General features: G+C 40.0%; 1 protein-coding gene across 2 annotated transcripts in view; it reads left to right on the top strand.

Moving 5' to 3' along the window:
* LOC115432907 (T-lymphoma invasion and metastasis-inducing protein 1-like) overlaps positions 1–18,652 on the top strand; it is a 58,712-nt gene that overhangs the window by 15,221 nt on the left and 24,839 nt on the right. The window contains exons 2-12 of one of the 2 annotated variants that reach the window (XM_030154003.1): positions 27–123; positions 1,115–1,761; positions 2,872–3,158; positions 4,936–5,208; positions 5,292–5,523; positions 6,990–7,162; positions 7,802–8,026; positions 9,355–9,540; positions 12,522–12,668; positions 12,908–12,982; positions 17,011–17,181. In XM_030154003.1, the coding sequence (XP_030009863.1) occupies positions 1,122–1,761; positions 2,872–3,158; positions 4,936–5,208; positions 5,292–5,523; positions 6,990–7,162; positions 7,802–8,026; positions 9,355–9,540; positions 12,522–12,668; positions 12,908–12,982; positions 17,011–17,181 (2,409 nt within the window). In that variant the 5' untranslated portion in view covers positions 27–123; positions 1,115–1,121. Of the gene's footprint in view, positions 1–26; positions 124–1,114; positions 1,771–2,871; positions 3,159–4,935; positions 5,209–5,291; positions 5,524–6,989; positions 7,163–7,801; positions 8,027–9,354; positions 9,541–12,521; positions 12,669–12,907; positions 12,983–17,010; positions 17,182–18,652 lie in introns of both variants that reach the window. The other variant, XM_030154002.1, reaches the window with a different exon arrangement.

Here is an 18,652-nt window from a genome sequence, read left to right as displayed (position 1 = left end):
TCCCTCTCTCTTCTTGTTCCTCTCAGAGCCAGCTGACACCACTGTTTGAGGATTTGCAGAGCACCATGTGGTCTGTGAAAGATGACACTGCGCTGATGTGAGGATGCAGCTGTGGAACTACAGGTAACTATTGCTCTCATATTCACCTAGCTGTAGCTGTGTTTCTGTTAATTACGATTTATATGATTTTGAATCACTTAACAAGTGTTATTTTTTGCTAATCACGCTAAACACTTGCACTTGTTTTCAATGCATCTCTGCCTGTGAAAGGATTTTACTTTATGTGGCAACATAACATGTACTGTATGCCTAAGATTGCATCATTATCAATAGCATTAAAATACTTAGGAAAGTAGAAGTCTTTCTCTGCAGTTTAAGCCCACACTGAGGATGATGGTGTGGGTTTGATGTTGTGTGATTCACAGAGGACCGACTGACAGCAGTTGACTCAGCAGCTCCATGTTCTTATATAACACAGTGCATGAGGTGAAGTGGGATGCTGAGATAACTGTTTGATTAGCAAGATGCAGCTAACAACAGACTAATTTAATTGTTTACATGCTCTGGGAACATAGATAATGGAAATTTTCATAGCAAGAAACTGCAGTATCATTACATGGTTAATAACTTTGTATTAAGTGAGCCACAGTAAATGTAGAATTGTCTGTTCTTATGGTGTTGCATTTCACACTTAGAAACTGTGTTGTGTTTTTCTGCTTGTTGGCATGACCTCAAATGTTCTTATGGCTTAATAAAAAGATCAAACAAAATGCAATCAATTTATCAGTGTGTTATGAACAGCTAGCAGATATCTAATCCTGAGTGAATGAAATGAAGTCAATTTGATATTTCCCCAGTTGCAGGCAACTCTCGTTCCTTTTATTTGAGTGATGTCAGTGCCATGATGCAGACTTGACGATCTAATAAATGTTATTTTGGCAATGTATGAGCTCAACTGTTTGGTGGTGCATGTGAGTTCATGAACACAGATGTTAGATCTACACTGCAGATGGAGCACAGACCAGTAAATAATACTAAAATGATAATGTTATTCTGATGTGAAGATGGAGATATCAAATACATGTGTGTTTCATAGACACTTTTTAATTCACAGTTAAATCATGGGAAACGTGGAGAGTCAAAATGGGGACAGTGGTTTCTACGGTGATGTGACGGGACATCTTTCCCGTAAACACACATCCCGCTCACTTCGCCTCTCTACCAAACAGCCGATCACCCGTCGTTCCAGGCACTCGTCCTCTGTGAAACAGGAACACAGGAACTCTGAAGCCTCAACTCGCTCCTCAAGCACTCCTAGTATCCCACAATCCTTGGCAGAAAACGGACTTGAGCCTTTTGATGCAACTGATGCATTTGGAGAGTTTGGAATCAATCCTCATTGGACACAACGCGTTGCTATGACAATGAGGCCAGAGTCCTATCAGCATGATGACGACCCTTTGGCCACACCAACTCCTGAAACCTCAGAAGCAGACACCGTCGCCCCAGATGGAGGAGAGGACTCTATGGGGGAAGGGGAGGGAGATATTGTTGGGGAGGAAAGGTACCTGCTGCGGATGACTGAAGGCCCTCAGGACGGGAGCAGTTTTAAAAAGAAGAGGTCGAAGTCAGCAGACATGTGGAGAGACGACAGCTTGGAGTTTTCTCTGTCAGACTTGAGCCAGGAGCATCTGACCAGCACAGAAGAGATGATAGATGGAGGGGAAGAAGAGGAGGATGAGCAGTTCCCACACCCCAGAGGTAGTTCCGGTGAGGATGGTAACACACAAAAATTTAGGACAAACACATATTGTACTGTGCAATGTCTGGTATGACAGACAAACAGGCTGCCCCATTGTCTGTAATGAATAAAGTCAATAAGACAAAATACCTGAGTTTTCCTCTGGGTCTTTAGCTAGTTTTACCTTCATATTACTGTGACTCTTGACTTCATGTCAGTCTGATCCAGTTTTGCAGTGAAGAGCTGGAGAATTGCTTTCACACATTGAGGATTTATTTCCAATCACTGGCAGCAAACATGGGCCCGCAGACAGCCTCTGCTCTTTATTCTGAACTTTCAGTGTGACTAATAGTGATATAACTGCTTCAGTAACATGCTGTAACATCCCCACCACGATGTTTGGTCACTTTTCTTATACAACACACTCACACACACGCACACACACCCACACACACACCCACACACACCCACACACACACACACAATTTGATTTCAACTCCAATACAGTACAGTAAAAGTTTCTGCATTTCTTTTTGCTTTTTCTTTTCAAAACACCATACAGGCACTCTGAGATGGTAACTGGTGCAAAAAATGCTGCTTTATATGAATACCTTCACACACTGTTAAGCGTTAGCTTGATTTGATCTACTTAACAGAGGATGAAGGAGAAATGGTGGCAGAAATTGCAGACACTAGTAGATGATTAGACAAAGCCTCCTGATTGAAGGTTTCCTGGAGTCCATCGCTTGAAGCAGTTTAGTTGATCACAGAGGTTGTGATGCTGGACAGGAACAGCTGGAATCTAGCAGGACAGCAGGTGGTAGCTGCTGCCTTAACTGTAGAAGGTCTATACCTATTATGTGGTATCCCCAGGTGGTCCACTAGTTAGGTAGATTGACACTCCTGCTACACATAGACTCATAGTTACTCTTAACACACATGACAGTAGATTCACAGAAGTGTAGTTGAACTCAAGGGCAGACAAGGTTGATTTACACATCAAGTGTGGCAAAGTAACCTGAACGGTAACTACAGTAATCAGAATATGTACTTCAACCTTCCTGACCTTGCACACCACAGACAAATATGCACACACACTGCTGTGCAATAACCACCTGTGTCTGTTCCAGGCTCAGCTGAAAGGGCATCATCTCTGGACCATCTGTGCAGCCAACAGAGTTCAGGCCTCAGGGGGCAGCGGAACCGCTACGCTAAAAACCGGAGAGAACCTGAGTGTGATGGTGATGAGGAAGGAGAGGGGGGGTTGATGTCTCCTACAGAGGAAGAGGGTGGCGGGTACGGAGCGTTCACACTCCCCTGCCGACGCTCCCACTGCCTGTCTGAAGGCTTAGCAGGACTCGGCATCCCAGCAACACCATGCCCAGCTTTTCAAGGACGCCGTGCGCAAACCACACAAGTTAGTGCTTACATCTATGTCATCCGCAGAACTTGAAAAAACACATGCAAAGAGGCAACTGGAGAGACACAGCACAAACAAGTTAATAAATCATCATCAATTTGACAAGACATGCTGCACAAACTCACTGCAAGTTGAGCAATTTATGTAGAAGTTAGGTTGTAGTTCTGTAGTAGGACCTCTGGGAACAATAAGGAAGTACTCCTTATGTACTTCTCTGTAGTACTTGGTCTTGTCTTTCTCTGTATGAGGCTCTGAAAAGAGGAATGATAGATGACCTTGTTTGCCAGTAAAGCCCAGGAAGTTCAGAGAGTTCATAGACACAACCGGACACCAGTCAGTCCAGTAATTGACATTTTGATGACACCCAGAGACATTTCCTGTGTGTTAATGCTCTGCAGTGATGGTTGCACATGTAAATTGAGTGTGTGCATGTATGTATGTGTGTGTAGTAGTTTAATGGAAAGGGGTTCACAAGGAGAAAGTTGCTAGGGGGCTCTTTGTCTCACATTGATGTGATCTCCCTTAAGGTTTCTCATGCTTATATTCACTTTCCAGCTATGTGCATTTAAAAACATACATGTTCTGAATGTAGTGTATTTCAGTAACATAAAACAATAGACATTAATATATAAGGAAAGCATTCATGTAACACAGTGAATGCAGTTTTTAAGACCTTTGGTTAACAAAAACAATGCTCAGGAAAATGAAGAATGCACAAATGTTGCCTGTAATATTCATGTGTCACAGACAAAAAATATCCTAATAATGAAAAAGTACAAAAATAACATCCAAGCTTTTCTTTCAGTTCATTCCCAGAACCACCCCCCCCCCCCCCCCCCCCCCCAGCACCCTTGGATAGCAGAGCACCCTAAGTGCTTATTATAAATTCATCTAGCCAGGCTGAGGGGGTTGTTAGACCGGATATAAATAAACCCACACAACACACCCAGCAAAACAAAGAGAGGTAGAAGTATAAAAGCACAAAGAGCTGCTCGCTGAAAGTGAAAATCAGAGGCAAAAACAGATGCACAAACACTGATTGTTGCAAAATAAACCACCCACATATAGTACATTCAACACAAACACATGCATATAAAAGGCAGGACAAGTTTAATTAGACACAAGAGCTTTACTGGGGTGTGAAATAGTTTAAAAATAAGAGATTATGAAAAACATAAAAAATAAAATGATATAAATGAATGAACAAAAACAGAAAATAAAAACTAAAAAAGAAATATTATGCTAAAAACAAGCAGACTATGGATTAAAAATACATTATAAATGTAATTTATTGGCAAACCATGGTGAACAACAATGTTTTAAGCTCTGATGTAGAAGTAAGCTCACTGTGTTTGCAGCCCTCTGGGTATTTGGGACGTTTGTTCTGCAGGTGAAGGGCATAGAAACTAGAAACTGCTTCACCATGCTTGGCTTTTATCCTGGGAATACTGACTATATTTGTCCCAAATGACCTGAGGTGGTCTGTGTTCTTTGTAATATACTAGTAAATCAGAGATGTGTTTAGGCCCAAGACCATTTAGCACTTTATAGGATTTTAAGACAACAGGAAAGCCGTTTAGTGGGGAGTCTGGAAACAAGAGTCTGGTCAAGCTGCAGCTACCTTGATTGTAAAAATTCAAACATAAACTACAGAACTTTTCAGTGTGTATCTTGTTTCACCTGGTTTGTTGGTTGGGTGTATATGCTTATTTTGGCCAATACATTAGCTATCCTGTTCCTATCCAGTTTGTCCAATTATTTTTCTGTCTGACAGGACATCTCAGGTGTTTTGGGAGAAGGAAGTGAATACGGGGACAGTGGTATTGATGGCGTAACAGCAGAGATAGATGGAGATGGAGAGTTGGTGTCACGTCGCTGCAAGGCCATGTCAGCCTCCTTCTCCGTGTACTCAGCCACTGAGAGCAGTGTTTTCAACGGTAGTGACAGTGGAAGCAGCAGCGCAGGAGGGGGAGAAGGAAGAGGCACTGAAGGAGGACGGGGTGGGGTATATGAAAATTTCCGTAAAGAACTGGACAATCAAGCCTGGGTAAGCAAATTAAAAGTGCATTAAAAGGTGTAAATGGAAGCTGCATCATGTGCCTTATCACTTCTTTTTTGCTCTTTTCTTAGACACATCAGGGAAGGGACTTCATAGAGGAGGCTGGTTCAGCTGTGAGTGATGAGCAGAGCAGTGGAACGCTGACTAGCGCCTATCCATCGGACGCTCTGATTGGCTCTGCTCAAGGCACAGTGAGGAAAGCAGGTGCACTGGCTGTGAAAAACTTCTTGGTTCATAAGAAAAATAAAAAGGTGGAGCCTGCCACGAGGCGCAAGTGGAAACACTACTGGGTCTCTCTGAAAGGTGAGGTGTTACTTTATGTGTCTGATGGTTGTACGAAAGATAATGTTGAATTATACAGATGGAGGATGTAGATCAATTCAATTCAGTTCAGTCCAAAAAACTTTCAAAAAACTTTACAGAAAACGTTTATACAACCAAATAGGTCTGAGAAAATAAAAGTAAAAAATAATAATATAATATAATATAATATAATATAATATAATATAATATAATATAATATAATATCACTATACAATATTAATGGCATGCGCTGTGGACCTCAGGAAAATCATCAACAATCATTCACTTTTACCAAACAAAAACAGAACCTATATTTATTTACTTTAGTAACTGACAATATTTGCACAAAAACTGCTCAAAAAACAAACAATATGTTGCTGCCATTATATTTTGTTCAGATTCATATCTTTACCTTGGCCCTCCCTGGTTCATCTTTCTCCCTCTATCTCTTTTCTGCTACACTCTATTTGTAATCACATCATTCTTACCACAGTCTGTGCCCTTGGTTCTCACCTCTGCTGTCCTTTCTCACCCTCTTCTGTGTGGCCTAACATTTTCTCTCCTCTGCCTCACCACAATTTAATTTTACAGCCACACTCATGTGTAATCCAATCTTGTCCTCTTGAAATGCATAAGACACAGCATCTACAGTCACATTCCTGCCTGCCACCTTTCCTGTCCTGAAAATAAATAATCCAGAATGCCTCTCACCTTATGCTATACATTACCATGTTTATGTTATTGATTTTTTTTTTTTTATGTTTCTGTACCCTAATATCATTGAGGTACCACATGCAGTTAGTATAGAAAGGACCCTTTACTATAATTTCTGGTGTGTGTTGTTTTATTTTATACAGTCTGCAGTGTATCATTACAGAATAGTGCAACAGGTTTAGTGTAGTATTATGGACGTATCAACTAATATATCCCACTTCTTATGTTATTTAGTTTATTATAGCAGTTGAATGTTTGCTTTGTTTTGTTTTCTGTGTGGATCCTCAGTAAATAAATAAAAGTAAATATTATATCTGCAAAGGAGGCTATAGGTATGCAGAGTAGAGCAGTAGACAAGGCTCCGCAGTCCTCTAATTTAATTAAACACCTTTCAATATTATATTATATTATATTTTTTTAATATTAGGAAATCTTAAGAAATTCCAGAATCCACCTTTTGCCTTTTTTTCTTCCTGAGTTAAACAGACATGATGCTCTACTGATGGATTTCTACCCTCTACTATTCCGAGTTTTTTATGTTTTTCAATATAAATCACTTTATTCTGGATCTGCACCAAAAATGAGTTGGTTCATCCTGGGACCAAACTCTGCTCCTCCACCAGGTCTCATGCAGGAGATGTAGTCTTTGTATAATTCCTGTGACAGACAAACAAACACATAAAACATCAGAAGACTGTGTGACCTTCAGTTTTTGTGTCTGCTTCTTCATCTGTTTTTCTCCATCTTTCCAGGCTGCACGCTTTTCCTGTATGAGACAGATGGGCGTTCAGGGATTGACCATAACAGCACTCCTAAACATGCGCTGTGGGTGGAGAACAGCATTGTCCAGGCTGTGCCTGAACATCCAAAGAAGGATTTTGTTTTCTGTCTCAGTAACTCAATCGGAGATGCTTTCCTCTTTCAGGTGAGAAATACACTTCTGTTTTACATAACCGTGTGTTTTAATAAAAACACAAAGGAAATACTTTTAATTACTTAATTACGAATTACTTTTTTTTTTCAAAATACTGTGACAACCAAAACAATGGAAAGTATTTAAAACATAATGCCTTTATTAATAAGCCTGTCATTAGTCTTGTGAGTAAATTAAACTGTGATTCCCCAGAGGGACAGGCATGGATAGAAATAGGAAGAACCCTAATTTCCCCTGGGGACCATGTGTGTTTGTGTGTGTGTGTGAGCATGAGTACATGACATTTAACTATGTGTGGGAGATAAGACAGCTGTGTGTCCATGTGTTTATTTTATGTCTGACATGTTTAAAGGCCACACTGTCACACTATGACAGTGATCCTCCACAGTGACTATTGTGGGACATTAAATTGTGTCTGTTTATATTCATGGCAGATGTCCACAGTGACATTCAATCAATGAATGGGAAGATAAGTGATAAAATGATGATTACATTTTAATGGCCACTCTTTTCCAAAGGCTAATAGGACTTCGACATCAATTCTTTTGTCTGTCAATTCCCTGCTGGCTCTTGACTCCTTTTATTTAAAAGACTGTAGATATGATGTCCTCCTTCATCCTTTTTTTCTAGACATCAGGCCAGACTGAACTCGAGAACTGGATCACTGCAATCCACTCTGCATGTGCAACAGCTCTCGCTCGACAGCACCACAGGGAAGACACTGTTCGACTGCTGCGAACTGAGATCCGCAAGCTGGAGCAGAAAATTGACATGGATGAGAAGATGAAGAAGATGGGAGACATGCAGTTGTCCACTGTCACTGATGCTAAGAAGAGGAAGGCCATACTGGAGCAGGTATGATGCACACATGGGAGATGTTGGATGAAACAAGGTCTATGAAATCCTGTATGAAATGATCAGGATCAGGACACTAAAAACAGGAATCATACTAGATACAATAAAACCTTTCAGAAAGCAGCATTCCATCTGATCATATAGACAGTCGTTCTTTATATTCATATGACCTCATGTCCTGGTCACCCTACTTAATCTGTTTTTAGCTTCCACTTCAGTTAAGTGAAAACACCTCAAGGGCCTTGCAGATGCACATCTTTGTTCCCTTGAACTCAACACAGTGAAAATCTAAGCACTAAATCTTTACTGCATGCCGTCATGTAGACAAAATGTTCTAATGGAGTATTCACCACTGCAGATGTTTTCAAATATGCAGCTAGTGCTGAACAAATGTGAATGTAGAATATTCATCACACATGTTGAAACGCATGTGTTGAATACATTAGCAAGCAGGTGAACCAGAAATTTTTTTTAATTCTTCCAGATTTAATTGCTGTTTTGAGTGAGAGTTGTAGTGGGATCAGGTTTGTTCACTTTCAGTGGGACGTAGCATAAAGCTTTATTCTTAATCCATGCGTGTCTGGATGTGTTGCTGAATTTTAAAATGCATTTGCACGTAAACATTGGGAGGAGTGTAAGAATGTGCTCTCCAACAATAGATCTTCATGTGTGAGCAGGCCTCTAATGTCGGTGGTGCATGTGGTTAATCGTCAGCCACCACAGGAAAAACACCAGAAGCACAGGAGGATGTGAATCTAATCATTTAATGTATCCTATAAAACACTGCTGCCACATGGATTTAACTCAAGGAATATAAATGATATGAAAAAGCCACACTGAGTGGTCACTGTCGGACTTATTGTAAGATAAGGCTCTGAAAATGAATTTACATAAACACACAGACCTATGTTGACTCAAGAACAAAGATCTGTTGAGTTAATAAGTCTCAAAACAAATAAGGAAGGAGTTCTGTTTGAGCAAGATCCAGGACAAATTAAGTCTAGTTAGTGTGTGTTCCTGTGTTCCACCTCCCACGGACACCCTGTGATACAGTGTACATAGCACAGCAGGGCTGCAAGTGGCGGGGGTTGTGTTGTGAGTAATACTTCTCCAGCACTCCCACATCTCACTCCTCCGAGAATGACCAATTATTAATCTAACACAGAATGGTCTGTTCTGCATATTTGATCTGATGTGGTTTGTTTTCGTCATTGTTTTGGTTTTCAGCAGCAGCCAGTAGAACTACCCCAAAGACAAATCTAATAGCAAAGTTGTTTCTATGTTGTAAGTTGCCAATCACAACAATTTCAATGTGTCTTTCCCATTAGATCTTCTTGTGGGAGCAGAATTTGGAACGGTTTCACATGGATCTTTTCCGCTGTCGGTGCTACCTGGCCAGCCTGCAGGGTAGTGAGCCCCCAAACCCCAAACGGCTGCTGGGTTTTGCTTCGCGTCCCACTAAGCTAGCAATGGGAAGACTGGGCATCTTCTCTGTCTCCTCTTTCCATGCACTGGTATGTTCATAAATACATGCAGACACTGTAGTTGGACACACATTTATATTATCATTTTCCTTTTGTCTCCTCAAATCCTTACCCTTAAATCTTCTCCTTTAAAGAGCTTTTTCATCTAAAATTCATGTTCCTCACCCCGTGTTCCTACAAGTTCCATTTCCTCGACTCTCTAAACCAGCCCTGCTTGTGGAGAGACTGTGTTTAAGCGGTTGTCAGAGGGACCACACGATGAAAGCAGGAATTTTTACTTGCCTGACAAATGTGCAAACTAATAGCCAGTGCTTGTAGCCTAAGGTCACCAGAGCAAAAAGTACTTAAATGTACTCTCTCTTTCAACTTTCAACTTTATTTATCCTTAGAAAAGGAAATTCGGTGTGCAGCAGGGGTCATAAACACATTGGCACATACACAGAAACACATACTCATAAACAGCACCCCCATATGCCACCCCAATAAAATTACATAAAACAGGACAACACACAATGGAGCCACTCCCCTTCCCAACACAAGTAAAAAAAAAAAAAAAAAAACAGGTCCAATTGGGCAGTACACAAGTTAATTGCCATATGGCCACGGGCGTTAAAAAATAAATAATCACATATTTGTGTTTGTTGCAGTCTGTCTCTTAAGCAGACTCTTATGCTGTCTGTTTGATGCATATTGAATTAGTTATTTGTTTGTGAGCTACTGCTGACTTTTTATACACAATGTGATTAGTCAACATTATGTAATGGATTTGGTATCCATGAGAAAACCTGACCTTGAATTTCCCATGATCATTCAGAAAGAGAAGTCAGGAGGTGTTCCAAGTTTTTGTCCTACTTTGCATGTTGGATCTTCACACCAATGCTGAAGTTAAGTGTAGCACGACTTTCACTTTCTCTGTCACTTGCCAGAAATTGATTCTTCTGTTTAGATCCGTGTAGCACAAATGATGGAAACACTGTCCGGTTGGTTCAATACCTGTCAGTCTAATTGACAACATGATTATAGTTGGTTTGTTTGGGAAAAGCCAGTGTGTAAATGATCGACATGGGAACTAGAAGCAAACAGTGGCTTATTTGTTACCCTGTCCAGAAAAAATGAACCAAACTGCAGGTATAAAAATGCAATTTGAACCCTGAAATCAAATGCAAGCCATTTAGTGAGAAGTAAATCTACAACAAGACTGTAAAATCTGAAGCTAAAGAATGTACCAGACAGACAGATGAGCATTTTTTTCTTATAAACAAATTACATCACTGCTTTACAGAAAACCATGAATTGTGAAGACTCAATAGACTAGTGGATATTTCTACACTAGGCCTTTAAACATTAGCTAAATAAAGTCAGCACCTTTTTACTCATAAATGGAAATTCTATTCCTTAGACGGATCCCCTTTAAGATGTTCCAGTTCCAGTTACACAACCACACATACCTTTACCTCACAACATTGAGATCATTCTCTTCACAGACTGTCCATCAATCCATCAGTCCCCGGGAGGAAAATGAAAACAAAGCATTCTGCCAATTTGTTCTCCTTTACTGGCGCTGACTTCTTTTGCCCCTGGCAAAGAGTCAAGTCATTAGCTCATTGCTTTGCACTATGCTCTCATTGACACCTTGTGCTCTTCAAGAATGTTCAGAATGAATTGTGGAATGGATAGAATGAGCCTCATGGTGCTGTTGTGATCACATAGCTGTAAACTCGACCAACAACCAGACAGGATACCCCGAGCAGAGGGAGAAAAATATCAGTCTATCTACACAGCATTTATACCAACACACACAAACAGATGCTGTCAAAGGTTGATAGTGCTTTTTCTGATTGGTGGATCAATACTAACTCTGTTAGTAAGCTGCCATCCCTGAGGCACTTTCCCACAAGCAGGCTTAACACTCCCCTCTGTCGACCCCCCTTATATGTACCACATACACCCCCATTCCCTTTGTCTCTTGGTCTCTTACTCTATTTTATTCAGTCTGTTTTTATTCTGTCCTTATTTTGTTTTTTTTCTTTTTGTATTGTAGTTGCTATAAAAGGTACTATATTGAGTGTAAACTTTTCACCTTCAACTGAACGAAACAGAATAGAGGAAAGAATAATATGTTACATACATAAACAATGTGTATTATGGCATACTCGACAAATTTAATTACTCTTTATCTTATACAATAAACCCAGCAGTTAAAAGGCCTCTTGATCACAGCTTACATAAGAAAAGTCTTGAGGACATTTTGACCTATCACACTTGACGTGTGTGTGACTCATGAGCAGCGCCAACTGATCAGACAAGTGAGCACACACCCACGCATGTGTGACAAGTGTGTGTATGTTCGTGCATTTATGTCAAAGACAGCCTTCTTGTACCATACAGTGAGTGAGTGGGACCAATAGCCCAGTTGTTCAATGTGAATTAACCCAGAAACGCCAAGTGTGATTTCTCTCGGCATGTACAGTAAAGTGCATGTGATAAGAGGTTGAAAGTGTTGCGTATATGCCTTCAGCAGCTGAAAATGTGTGCTTTGCTGCGTTGATGTGCACACTTCAATTGCATCTGTATGTATGGATGTACTAGTGCATCATAAAAGAAACATAGATAGCCACTTCAGTTCAGATTAAGTCAGTTTGCAGTGTCTGTTTAGTCAAACTGTATGTCAGGATATGAAATTGAAATGAAAAAGCCTCATAATTTAACTTTACTATAGACTATACATGTATTGAACAGATAAGCCTTTGAATACTGGAACCCCTGATATATTTTCATTATTTACATCATGTATTTACATTGAATAGAATAAAAAAAATCCAAAGTCTGTGTACTTGGAATGTCTTTATAACATAAATATCAACAACAGAAATGACTAAAAACAGAATTTTGTCAGTGTTTCAGTTATGTTGTCTGTTTATACAAGTAGGAAATTACCTGCTTATGTTTCTATGTTGAATAGATCTATGACAGTTAGATCTGTACTAATGTTGTGTAAATCTTTATGTCAGGTGTCAGCTCGTACAGAAAGCAGCATCAGGAGGCGGAACCAAGCGATGCCCCGCACGTCCAGTAAACGCCGGAGCCGTTTCTCCTCCCTCTGGGGCCTGGACACCACCTCCAAGAGAAAAACCAAAGGACACCCCTCCATAAACCAGGTTTCTACAATGACACAACCATACTTAAGTCTATTGATTCATAGTCTGCAGTATTTGAAGTTCAATAAATGATGGTAAACCTTTGACGTAATCACTCACATTGAGATTAAGTTGGAAAAAGGTTATTAGGACCGTTTGTTTTGTATAAAAGTCGGTTTGATATATCTTCATGAAACAACTGGGCTCTACGAGATGCACTGATGCAGGTGGAGTTTAATTTGTGTTGTTTATGGTTTCAGGTGTTTGTTGATGGGATGGAGCCTGCGCGAAAACCACTGGAGCGCATGTTTGAGGACTCCGCAAGTGAGAAATCGGTGAGTGCTCAGTCAAACTTTGCTGTAATCACAATCTAAGCCTCCGTTTACTTCAAATGATACAGCAAGGATAGCAATATACCATATAATTGGGACATTCTCACATAATCCAATATATTAGTAAATGTCATGCTTGCACCAACCATTTTTGATGCATTTACCAAGCATATACTTTTATATTATGGTCTTTATTGTCCAGAGCATGAGGATAAAGACCACAACTAGTGAATCATCCCACCAATACAATAATAATCCACCCAGGGCTAAATACTTACTTTCTTCACCACTTCTTAGCTGAGCATTCTTTCTCCAAAAAAAAAAAAAAAAAGCAAATTGTTGCTCCAGGCTAATTTCTTGTCATTGTTTGCCTTTCTCATAGCCCTCTTATAAAGCAGCATAAAAATCACTGAGGCATCTGATGAACCTTTGTATTTGTATAATGGGTTAGGGGCTTCTAAAGACCCTGAGGCCAATCGACATTGCTGGATTTTCCACCTCCTTTCACTTAACTTGGATCCTTTCGGTGCTTTAGCTCTGTATTTAGGGAGTTATTTGGGGGAAGCTCAAAATCCTTGCATCCTTCTGCATCAGTGAGCTTTTCTTTGAGGTCATTTTAAGCTCATGCTTTAATGTGTTCAGACATCCACTTCTCTCCTAGATGAAATCGGATTGAATTCATTTTTGGGATTATTAAATTTTAAAAACTTCTGAATCCCTTCTGCCTTCAGTGTATTCAGATGATTCTAGAGATTACTTTTGTTTATTTGAGTTTATCTGCAACTGTTTCTGATTCTGATTCTTTCTCTGCCTTACAGATCTAGTCGGACTTAGTTTGGTTCATATTGTTTCTCCACATTCAAGTCTATCATAGCTATAAATGTTACCATTATTCTCACAAAAACATCTTTTTCTTTGCTAAACACCACTTTCACATCAGTGTTGCCAGATTTCCTTTTTTTCTTTTTAATTGCTCCAGGCTGTGAATCTATCAAGATCATGGGCCATGGACTGAAGGGATATTTCTGTCTGTTAATCCCACTGAGACAAATTTGATCTGATATGTTCAGATCATTAGCTTTCTGATGTTTCAACAAATTATGCAGACACTTGGTACCAAAGGACTTGGCAGATTTACACCATCTGTGCTCTGGCATGTCCGTCATATCAACTGCAACTTAAAGACAATTTCAAGTAATTAATACATTTATCTGAGGAGATTGTGGAATTGTGCATTTCCAGTATTGCATTATCAGAGCCTACTAAATGATAAATTTAAACATACTCTGGAAAAAAATGTCCAATTACCCATGGGCTGTGCAAGGATGAGCATGCTACCTTCATATTTTATGAGAAATGGTAGAAGCCAGCAGAAATGAGGGGGAGAAAAAGCCAGCCCTCTGTCTGAACTCAGCAGATACAAGTAAATTCTGCAGCACTAACCCACTCCTACTGCGCAAGGCCCCAGTGGCACCATGGGAGATTGATTTCCCTCCACCCACATACAGCCTCAGCTGGCAGCGTACAGAATGACAATAAAGGAACGCAAAGGAAGTAAAGCACTTCCATTGGTAGGAGGATGGATCTGGAAATGCTGTATTGTTCACTGTGTCATAATTTTTTCAATGAGAAGCTCAAGTAACAATACATTCAACTGTTTATATTTGGTCCCAGGTTTTTAACTCAGTGTTTATTCTGGGGGATACAGGGAAAGCGATCTAAGTGAGCTGCCTAAGACCCCCGCCCCCCCAGCAGACCCCCGCCCCCCCAGCAGGGGCATCATAGATGGGCCAGGAGGGGAGCCAGATGGTGCTGAACAGGGCTGGGGAGTTCAGGGAGTTGGGGGGAGGTTCTAGTTATTGCCCCCCCAGTCTGTTGTCTGTCTGAGACAATGTTTGTGTATGTGTTTTCTTAGAAATGTGTGGGTTTTCCATGCATATGAAAATGTGCTTTTGTGCATACTTTAAACTCACTATCTCTATCCCAGTCTCTCTTATCTCTTTCCAACACGCATGCACAAAAACAGCCAAGTCTAAGGTCATTTAAACAGGGACAACCAGGCCAGATTGGGTACTGTCAGCAGATTGTAATGGAGTGAAAGAAAGATTGGGAGGAGGGAGGAGATGGAGTGATGTACAGATAGAGGGGAAGGGGCACCAGAAGGAGGTGATCAGTGGGGGAAATGGAATGAGCTGGAGGAATGAGGGGAAAAGAGGGGCTTCTGAATGCTGTTACCTGATAGGAGGAGATAAGGTTTCACTAACGGACAGTGTTGGGTCAGATACAAGAGACGGCTTATACAGAATGAAAGGAGAGAGACTGACATGCTGCCAGATTGTCAGAGGTCAGAATGACAAGCTTAAAGGTTACAGTTTGCACACATAAAGGTCTGAGTGCATGCACATGCACAAAGATGCAAGCACATACACATATGGTATGTAACACATATCCGCATAGGGATACATTTGTATCAGGAGGCTGCCATCAACACAAATGAATTAGATTTTGTAATCAGACCTCCTGCTGCTTTCAGGAGTCTAGCAGTTTCCATCAAATTAAGTCAAGAGAATGATGATGAGAACAAGACAAATTGTGATGAATTAGAAAGATAGTTTTCTTATTTTAGAAAGTGTGGTAACACTTTATAATAAGTACACACTATGAAGCATTAGTTAAGCATTAACAAATACTGAATTCATTACTTATAAAGCATATTCTGACATGAATACTCATTAGTATATTGTTTATCAGCACAGTTATAAATGTTTTACCAATCATTCATAATCATTCATCATTCAGTCATGCAGTTTGTTTGATAATCCCATGTGCTGCGTCTTTCCTTTGTTAGAATAACTGACACTTTTGTGAGTCTTTAGGCATTTCCAACCTTTAAATCTCATTTGTAAATGCTTTAGATGGCATAGATAGTCCACAGTTTAGATGAGCTCACATCATATACTTAATTAATGAGTAGTAAGTACTTTATAACTACCTGAAATAATGAATTCCTGTATTAAGAACTGTTTATAGGACATCTATTGGAAAATAAATGTGTGAGTTAGTATAAAATACACACTAACATATTCACTCACCATTAGTACATGTCTGAATACTAAATTTTTAAATGTTGAATCCATAATTTATAAAGTATGAAAATACAATCATTAAGCACATTGTAGATGAGCTTATTAATGATGAGTAAAACCATTATAACTATGCTTATAAACCATATACTAATGAGTATTCATGTCAGAAATGTGCTTTATAAATGATGAATTCAGTATTTAATGCTTAACTAATGCTTCATAGTGTGTCTTTATTATAAAGTGGGACTGGGGACAATACACAGGCTAGCAAAAAAAAAAAAAGATCTCGTTTGAGCCTTTAGCATTAATTACAGCATGCATTCTCTTTTGCTTTGTTTTAAGAAGCTTATGCAATGTCACAACACTTCTGTCAACGGTTGCATTAATTTTTGACCAACATCTTGTATTGATGATTCTTACACATATTCTTACACATCCAAAAGATTATCAGTGGTGTTAAGGCCAAGACCTCGTGGCCAATCCATATGTGGTGGCTGCCCTGATGTCAGGGACATTGTTGTTCAGGACTCATCAGATTAAATGTCCTTTTTCCATAGAAACACACTCCAGTCTTTATGCTCTCTATCAAACTGATGGTTGTTTGAGAAATGAGAAGCTACTCACAGCATCAGTTATGGTTAAAGAACTTGTTCCACTGAAACATATTAATCACTGCAATAATTATCCACTGGAAGGGTCTGAAGTATTTTCTTAGTTAAATCCAGGGCAGGAGTTTTATTTTGACCAGGCGGTGTATAGTAGGACAGTTTTTCATGATGGGGTTTTATTTTTTCAAGCATTCCTTGCATATAATAACCTCAATAAGGACTGAAAGGTTTTCATGATAACATAAAATTTGTAACATGTCATGCTGATCTTTCCTTTTCCCCTAGCACAAAGGCTTTTCAAAGATGCATAAACAATTTGTGTGTTGTATTTTTTTAGAGGGAGAGAGAAGGCTCAGTGAAGAGTGTTCCTCAGCAAAACATAGACAGTGACATATGGGTTCCTGACTACCTGACTCCATCCTGGGTGTGTCTCCCTAACAACCAACCTGTTCTGGTTATCGTACGTCCCGGTGAGACAGCACTGGAGGTTCTTAGCACCGTCTGCAAGGTGGGACATGAATGCTCTGCAGATGTTATGCTGCATTAGACTATGTCCTGTATAACCAAGGATCCTGCTTTAGTAAATATGAATGGCCTATAAAATGTATGCATGAGAATTTACTGTTCAAAATGTATGCCATAAGTTATGTGTTTCATGTTTTGGTGAAAGGTGATATACAGTCTTGTCCAACCTTCTTCCCTTCCCTTGCTCATAACAACATTTCACCATTGTACGCCATCATAAATGTGACAACAACACCTTGTAACAACCTGCAAACCATTCATTGAAACAGGTTTGTCAAACACGCAACCTTGGGAAAGACTCGTAAAACTGAACACAACACTTTTCATAGTTTGGAGATTAGCAATTTTGCGAGTTGATGACTGATACTGTGTGTACGTATTGCAGATATTTTCTTACTGTATAATAACACAAGTTGCACAAAATGTTTTCAGCTTTTGTTCCTTCTCGGTAATCGACCCCACCCAGACACTCACTCGAAATCATGAAGCCTAATGACATGTATACATCCCACCAAATGGTATATACAAGCATGTAAAGCTGATTGACGTCTGTAGGTGGGCACATTTGTATGCATGCCAGAAACATGTCACAAGGAACTGGAGCGCTTAATTTACATGTATGTTTCATTCTCGTAGATTCAGTATGGATTACATACATGATTGGATACATATTCATCAGAGGATACTATGAGCTATAGAGTGTTGTAATGCAAAGATCATGCTGTTCTGATAGATGGTGTCATGCCTGCCACCAGATGTTAGTGTGGTTTTGTCTGTCTTGTGTGTTTGTCTGTCACTTCCTGTTTTATTTTGTTAAGTTCTCCTCTCGTGTCATGTCTGGTGTCTTTGCGTCCACCTGTGTGATTACCTGTCCCCGCCCTGATTTGTTCCACCTGTGTCTCATTGTCTTCCCTCCCTTTTGTGTATTTAAGCCCTGTGTTTTCCCCTGTTCGTCGCCAGTTCGTATTTTCCTTGTGAGATACTTACCAGCGTTTCTTGGATCCTGCCTGTGTTTGACCCGGTCTGCCATCTCTGTTTTTCGCCTGTTTGCCTAACCCCTGTCTGTGCTTCTGCCTCCAACTGACTCAACATGTGTTCGACCATATCGCCTGTTAAATAGTACGTGAGCTAGCCTGATCCTTATGTCCTGTTGCCTTTCTGTCTGCCTGCCCGTGTATGACCTGGTTCTGCCACTGGCCTCCCTCTGCTTTTCCCTAGTCGGATTCCCGATGTGCTTTAGCGATCCGGACTGTGGGTTTTCGTCTCCGGTCCGATTTACTAACCCAGAGAAGAACCCGGGACTCTGTGTTCTCAAGATTTTGTTCATATTCATTATCAGAGAACTGTCAGTGAATTTTGTGTTTAATAAACACTGTGAACTTCTACGTCTGTCTCTGGGTCGTGCATGTGGGTTCAGTTTACGTACTCAATCCATTACAGATGGTTTTAAAAGC

Source organism: Sphaeramia orbicularis, chromosome 14 (genome assembly GCF_902148855.1).
Source record: "Sphaeramia orbicularis chromosome 14, fSphaOr1.1, whole genome shotgun sequence".
Taxonomy (NCBI): domain Eukaryota; kingdom Metazoa; phylum Chordata; class Actinopteri; order Kurtiformes; family Apogonidae; genus Sphaeramia; species Sphaeramia orbicularis.
This window is presented reverse-complemented; position numbering and strand designations above follow the sequence as displayed.